The sequence below is a fragment of the Arachis ipaensis genome, chromosome B09 (assembly GCF_000816755.2).
Source record: "Arachis ipaensis cultivar K30076 chromosome B09, Araip1.1, whole genome shotgun sequence".
Lineage (NCBI taxonomy): Eukaryota > Viridiplantae > Streptophyta > Magnoliopsida > Fabales > Fabaceae > Arachis > Arachis ipaensis.
In genome coordinates, this window is record NC_029793.2 from 22,992,901 (window position 1) to 23,001,015 (window position 8,115).

General features: G+C 38.7%; 1 protein-coding gene across 1 annotated transcript; it reads right to left on the reverse strand.

Annotated features, from left to right (window-relative positions):
- On the reverse strand, positions 60–7,645 carry LOC107619248. Its single transcript, XM_021112294.1, has 5 exons — positions 7,605–7,645; positions 5,584–5,587; positions 1,686–2,123; positions 939–1,065; positions 60–345 (listed from the first exon to the last, which is right to left on the reverse strand). The coding sequence occupies exons 1-5, from the start codon at positions 7,609–7,611 to the stop codon at positions 196–198; spliced, it is 726 nt and encodes a 241-aa protein (XP_020967953.1). The 5' UTR covers positions 7,612–7,645; the 3' UTR covers positions 60–195.

Here is an 8,115-nt window from a genome sequence, read left to right on the forward strand (position 1 = left end):
TCAGAATAGCAAATATCATAGTAAAGATTGTCTTTAAGTAAAAAAGAGGGTTCTATAAGCAACTTACCAAGCATAACTTCGCTTCTGGAAAGGTGGTGCCTCCTGCAGTGTGAAGGAAAGTACCTCGAGTCGATTTCCTGGCAGCTGCATTTCTCGCATGTAATTGTCTATAGGCATCAGTGTCCCAACGTCTCATCAATTCACCAAGAACTTCTGGTGGGATCCAATATGGACGGGCACATTTTTGGGAATGACACGGAGTATACCTCGCAAGCGCTTGGCAGCCCTAAACCTCCAAGCTTGATAGATATTATCCTCCTCCGTATCAATAATGTCAAAGCATTTCTATTTTAAAAAAATCCTCTTCCGTATCAATAATGAAACTTAGGTATGGTAGTTTCAATCATTGGAATAAAAAAAATCACATTTTACAATATCACTTAAAATATATGTATGAGCCAAAAAGTTATACAACTATGGAAAACATGAAAGGCATATATATACCATGTGCTATTCTCAAAGAATAATTGTGAGTATATTATTTATTATGTGCTTAATTATATTGATGATGAATGCTTTGACAGTAGTTTGAACATTGTTAACCACTTCGATCATGCTGTTATATCAAAAGTAAAAAATAAAAAAAATATATAAAAAAATATTTTGGAGAGCCGACACTTAAAAATATGTCCCACTGCACACATAAAAAATTATACCATGCAGGGTAGTTTTTAATTATTAATTTTTGTTTAATTAAACAGATATAGTAATTAAACAAAATGAGAATCCTGTAGAGTCAAGCTCATAACAGTTCTTCATTGGGATAACAACACTTTATTTGATTATCAAAGAAAAAGAGAATAACAAGAAGGCAGAATATATAGAACATAATGAGCAATGAATGCTATTCATAAGGAGCATAAGGAGATAGAATTTACCCTCCACTCAGTCCACCATATTTTTCGAGTATCATCATCTGCCTCATCAAAACTCATCCAAGGCTTGTTGTAGTTTTCCCTAAAAACCTGAGAAATACGCTTCAATCCAGGCTTAGGTGGGTGCCAACTACATCAAAAACCAAATGTCACCATTTATAAAATTTAAAATTGACATGAAAGAAGCAAACATGCTCTATTTTGTGGGCTCAAAATATCTTAATATAATAAATCTATGTGCAAACTACCAAAGCTAAAGTGTAACTAAAATCTCAAAGAACTAAAGCATGAGATTTTGATTACAAACCACAGAAAAACAAAACAACATCAGCCTAGTCATGCACGGCAAAACTGCATCAGATACTAACAAGTCAAAACTGCAATGTAAGTATAATTCCACCATCTGACAAGTACTATAGCAGCATCATCCTGACAAATAATACTGCACGCACTTCTACCAGTTGCCTCAAATAGTACAAACAGAGAAGCAAACAAAAAAGGTGAATGTGCAGGAACGACGATTCAAAGAAACAAATAAAAGCACACCATTTAAATTTATGGATCTTGGACACAGGAAGCAAATAGTTAAGCTAGCTTTGATAACAACTAAAGGAACTAAGAAGATAGGCATATCGAATCAAAGCAAATAGTTAAGCAAATATTTTCATTAACAAATATCCAACTAAACAAATAAAAGCACACCATTTAAAGTGCACGCTTAGTTCATAAAATTTAAAGAAAATAACAAACCATTTGGCACCATCATATCTGAGCTTGGGAGCACTTGTGCTGGAGTGACCAATGGCAGTGGATGTTCCTTGACCCTGAGCATCTTGGGTACCGTTAGATGTTGTTTGTCTTTTCCCACAAGATCCTGCTCGACTGGGAGCTACAATAGCTGGATCATTCTGCACACCATGTGAGGCAGTGTTGGAAGGTTCATTAGCTTGTTGAGTGCATGATCTTGGCACACCCGGAGTAGGTATCATGTGTATCTGAGGCTCCTGACAGGAGAGGGTAGTAGTAGCAATAGGTGGCGGTCTCCCATTGGTCAGAGCAGTCGTTCCAGATGATGACCCAACGAGAGAGTATGGATCTGCATGCAAGTCAAGGGGGTGACCGGTAGAAAGCCTAGGCCTCCCCTTTTGCCCTCGGCCACGGCCACGACTACGACCACGATCTCTGTCTCTACCAACCATATTTATTCCAGCTTTTCAAATTTTTTTATGTGGGGGCTGCTTCTCAATACGGTATTAAAAGGTAAAACAGAAAATTAAAGAAAAGCATTAGATGCCAGATGAACTTGTATATGCAGAAAAGAAAAGGCTCCATCAGATGCAGAAAAGAAAAGGATAAAAGAATGTGGACAATTTATATTCAGATACATACGTTAACTAAACTTGTATTTAATAGTTTAAAAGAAAGTATAAAAATACAGCCTTTTTCACTTTTCTTTTTAATTGTTTTTTGTTAAGAGAAAGTATAAAAATAGAAGCAAATATAAGCAAGAAAAGGACAGGCTTACTATAGCTATGTTCTTCACTCCGGATCCAGATAAAGAGATTGGACCTGTAACACCCTAACTACCAAAGCTCACACTTCCGGCTGCGCGACTCTGATTGCTCGGACATTACGAAGACACTTATACTATTTAATACTAAAATATGAGCCTGTTTAAAACTTTAAACCGAAATACTGTTTCCAAAAATACTTTCGTTCGATAATGTACATCCATAAATACCATTCAACTTACAACAACTCATAAAGAGTACATCCATATATATACATAAATATATATAAATAATATTACAAACATAATCCAATACAATTCCTATCCCTCTTACAGATTATATCAAGATAAAGGCGAGGGTGCAGTAAATCATAACTAAAACAATACAGAGCATCACAACAACAATTAAATAAGCTCTTCGTAACTTCTGCGCCCATATCCTGAAAGGGGAAAAATGTAGGGGGGGTGAGAACATCATCCTCGAAAGGGTTCTCAGTAGAGGGTTTTTGGCAATTACTGTAATAGGATACTTGAAGATAAACCGTACCAGTGATTAATAACCGTCTCATGCCTCTTTTCAAAAACATCGGTTTACAGTAAAAGTAAAGTCGGAAATCTTTTCTGAAGGAGGAACCATTCAATTCTCAAAAACTCAAAAAGCCTTTCAAAAAGATTTATCTATGCTAAATCATAACAAAAGTTTCTCGGCAGAGTCCCAAGTCTTTAGGGGAGAATAACATAACTCATTTCGCCAAATTCATTTAAAATCGCTAAAACATTGGCTTTCTGATTTGAGTAAGCAAATAGGATCTAAGCCAAACCGAGTCATGTAATCATTTACTTCTTTCAAAGCCGTTTCTTTTACTTAGGCAAAACCAACTTCAACCCCCATGAAAGAGGAGCGACGGCAGCAACAGAAAGAAGTAGCGCCGGTGGCACGACAGCAGCGGAGCGACGGGCGGTGCGAGCAAGAGGAGCGACAGTGGGGAGCGACAACGGCACGATAGCAATAGAGTGCGACGGCGGCACAACCGTGACGCCGGTAGCGGAGAATGAGGGTTGGTGAATTTGGGATAAAATGAAGGTTGGTGAGGAATTTGGGATAAAATTGTGTTTCTGAACTTGGAGGCGGGAAGTGGGCGTGGGGCTGGTGTTTTTAGCAATAAAAATCGACAGTGGTGTTGTCGCGATTTAACTCATTTATAAAGCTTTAAAGAATCGGTTCAGCAATAAATCATTTATCAAAACCAAATCAGTTAAAGCAACCCAGGCTGAATTTCAAGAGTATTCTATCTCTCACATCATCAAAATAATTGACTCAATTCAAACCAATCCTCGACGGATTAAACTCATTTCAAATCTTTAAAGAATCAACTTCAAACATTACATTTTATAAGCCACACAACAATTCAGCCAAACCAACATCCATAGTCATTCGAGTCAATCAAATAATGCATAAGGCAGATACAATTACCAAATACACAATATCTCACATCAGTACCCATATGTAATAATTCCAATAATAAACTCTAGTTTTTGGAAAGCGCCCCTACCTCAAAACGCAATTCCATAATCCAAACGCCTCATCAAGCCCATTTCCGCCTCAACCCGAACTGACGGCAACCAAAACCTCAGCTCCCAGCCACGTTCACAATAACCATAGCAACACTAATCGCAACATACAACAACCGAAACTCAATCTCATAGCAATTAATGCCGCAAAACGTCAGCGTATGATAATAAAGCAGCGATTAAAGGACTCTTCCAAACAAAATGCTTACCGTACTCGAGGGAACCAAGTAGCGGCTGCACCGGTGGCGGTTCCGGTAACACCAACGTCACAGCCGGTGACCAGAGTGACAGCAACTCGCGGTAAACTCCTGACACAACCAGCCTTATCAACGACTCTCACGGCCCATGGAGAAATTAACGGATAAAGAAGCTGAAGCCGAGTTAGAGCTTACCATCATAGAAGACTCGGCGGCTGTTTCCGCTGCAAAGGTGGTGGCAGCGAGGTTTTTCGGCGGCCAGAACAAAAGCAACAGCATTAACCAAAACAGAGCAGGATCGGGATGAGTGGTAAAGCCTTGGAACAGTCCCGGCTAACTCCATTAACGGCGACCAGAACCCTTTCTAACGGCGGCGCCCAAGAAGTCCGGCGATGACGACAGCGGCACAGGCAGCGGCGGTGACGCGACGCTCCTGGCGGCGTCCATTTCCCTCGTGCGTCTATGCTCCGGCGATGGCTGAACGGCGACGACACGGGCTCCATGGCGAGGAGCGGCCGCGGCCACCCAAGTCCTACGAAGACGGCGGCGGATGCAAGGCTACTTCGCGGCGGCGGCTGCACGAGGGTGACGGCAACCCGGAGCCTGAACAGCGGTGAGTTGAGCGCGGTTCTGGGCAGCGCATCAGCTCCTCCTTCCCGGCGTTCTCCCTGGACGACTGTGGCGGCGCAACCCTCTCACTCTCTCTTGCCTGTTCCTCGCCCTCTCAGGTCCCCCTTTCAGCTTCTCTTCTTTCACGGTGAAGAAAATCGTGTGGGTGTGGGCCACGAAGCACAACTCGCGGTGAGGCGGCTGAGGACGATGGCGGCACGGTGAACTCCCTTCCCTTCCCCCTTCACGCCGGCGACCCCTTCTTCCTTCTCCCTCAATTTCACTTTCTGCTTCTGTTTCCTTCCTTTCATGAAAAGGAGAAAGGAAACCGTGCGTATTGTGGCTGCTGGGGTATGGGCAACAACGGGTAACCGGGTAGGGTTTTAGGGTTAGGGTTTTACTTTTGAAACTTAGGGTTAGGGGCAATTAGTAATTTCACTTAAAAATAGGGTAATATAGTACTTGAAACCCAATTTAAATCCAACACTAATTATATATAGAAAATACTATTTGCTCACCAATTTCACAAATTATTTTCAATAAAATATTCAAATCAAATAATTAGGAGTAATATAATTAAATCCCTTATTTTCCAAAGTAGCAGTATGAATATTTAAAATATTACTTATTTAATTCAAATCATATAGAAATCCTTATTATTTCACAACTACCAACTTTATTCTCTGAATATAGAAAATAATCCAATAATTGTGAAATTGGATAATAATCATAACTTATCTCAAATCCCATAGATCAAAACTTGCCTTAATTATCTTTAATAAAGTGATTTCCGAAATTAAGGCTATAAATAACCGTATGATTTGAGACTTGATCATAATAAGACTTTTCAAAGATTCTGGGTCTTACATCCTACCCACCTTATAAAAATTTTCGCCCTCGAAAATTGATACAAAATGAAAGAAATTCCATAACAGTTCACCCTTGAACACATTTAAGGAATAAGCAAAAATATCTCAAAATATAATCATATATACGATTTTCAAATACTTTGATTGTCATAAGCATAAGGAGGCAAAGGTAGGAGCATGGTCGCAAAGCAAACATTACAAGATAGGCTCAATGCAAAAGGTATCCTGGGTCAATCATGTGATAGTAAGGCAAGGCATCGAAGGCTATAAGACATGATGGGGTTAAAACGACGTACTCAACATTTGCACACTAATCTCATATCAACCTCAAAGCTTCAACTTCCCAACTCCATCAAGTACTTTACAATCCCCATACTCGATCACAAGCCTGACAACCGCAAACCCGCTCGCAAGGAACAAAACACACACAACTCTTAACGTTGTACACCTACCGCATCAACTTCCGCATACACATATCACGTCTTAAAGAACTAACGCATCGCGTTACTACGTCTACAAGTCGCACGTGATATCAAACAATTCTCGAGTCTACTCAGAAGGATACAAGATTTAGAAAGGAGAGTCAAATGTCAAGGATAGCAATAATAGATTTGAGAGAATATATCCAATCCCAGATAACCAAGGATACTCAAGCAATGAAGTTTGCTAGACACAATTCAATTAACAACCTCAAAGATAACCCTTGAATCAAAGAAATCCAATAGGATCAACAAAGAGGAGGATCAGCGCATTAGTTTGAAACAAATTCAAGCTGAGTTGAAGAAGTATGAAGTTTATAGAGAAGAATCTCTCAAACCCAAGACAAAGCTCACAGAACTTTAAGAGCACGATTAAAAACACTTCCGAATTCATTGTCCATAAAAGAATCGAAAACTTGCAGGAAAGTCACCTCGCAGTCTAAAAGAAAAGTTAAGCAACAATTATCCTTCAAGGGAGTAACAAAAGCATAAACGTGGATTTACTTCAATACAAGTTCATGTTGAAGTAGATTTTGTAGAGTCCCAAAAACAAAATGCACACAACTTTGGCTAAGAGCTAAAATATTTCTTCAAATATTTTAGAAAGATAATTAGATGCACATCTTAACCAAAAGCAGTTCGTAAAACTCGGGAGAGAAATCAAAGGCTTGTTCAAAAATTCTCAAAGTTCATATTCAAACAAGCGTGTATAACATTCGTAGCAAGGATGAAAGAGAAAATTAAACTCCTTTTAGAAAAGAAACTCCAAGGTAAAAATTTGCACACAATCTGGTAAGGAAATAAGTGGTGTGTTACAAACAAACCGGTTTCCACTAAACAAGGAAGCTTTCCAAAACTTCATTTAAAATGGCGCATGCCAACTTAAAATTAATTTCGTCAAAATTGGACAATGGTTTTAATCTCAATCAAACAACAGAAAATAAATTCCGTTTAATATTTCGTCAAAGAGAATTCGAAACTTCTTTAAAAGGTTCAAAACAAGACTCCAAAAGCGTTCTTGAAATCACCATCTCGGAAGAACATTCAAGAAGTTTAATATGTACTAAAAAGGAGTCAAGCCTTGCAAGAAAGGATCTTAATTTAAAGTAGTTCAAACAAGATCCACTAGACATGAAACATCAAACAAGTTTTAAATTGATCCAAAAGAATACAAAAGTCATAGAAAAAGACAACTCAATCATTTGTAATTTTTAAATGACAAATCTTTAACTAAAAACTCTTGTAGAGATAATGGGAGAATAAACAATGCACTATCTTGAAACGAATCAAACTGACCCACATAAGGATGAGATTCACAAGAGGGGACAAACCAAGATCAATGGTAATGTTCACAAGATGACCGGTAGAAAGCCTAGGCCTCCCCTTTTGCCCTCGGCCACGGCCACGACTACGACCACGATCTCTGTCTCTACCAACCATATTTATTCCAGCTTTTCAAATTTTTTTATGTGGGGGCTGCTTCTCAATACGGTATTAAAAGGTAAAACAGAAAATTAAAGAAAAGCATTAGATGCCAGATGAACTTGTATATGCAGAAAAGAAAAGGCTCCATCAGATGCAGAAAAGAAAAGGATAAAAGAATGTGGACAATTTATATTCAGATACATACGTTAACTAAACTTGTATTTAATAGTTTAAAAGAAAGTATAAAAATACAGCCTTTTTCACTTTTCTTTTTAATTGTTTTTTGTTAAGAGAAAGTATAAAAATAGAAGCAAATATAAGCAAGAAAAGGACAGGCTTACTATAGCTATGTTCTTCACTCCGGATCCAGATAAAGAGATTGGACCTGTAACACCCTAACTACCAAAGCTCACACTTCCGGCTGCGCGACTCTGATTGCTCGGACATTACGAAGACACTTATACTATTTAATACTAAAATATGAGCCTGTTTAAAACTTTAAACCAAAATACCAGAGAG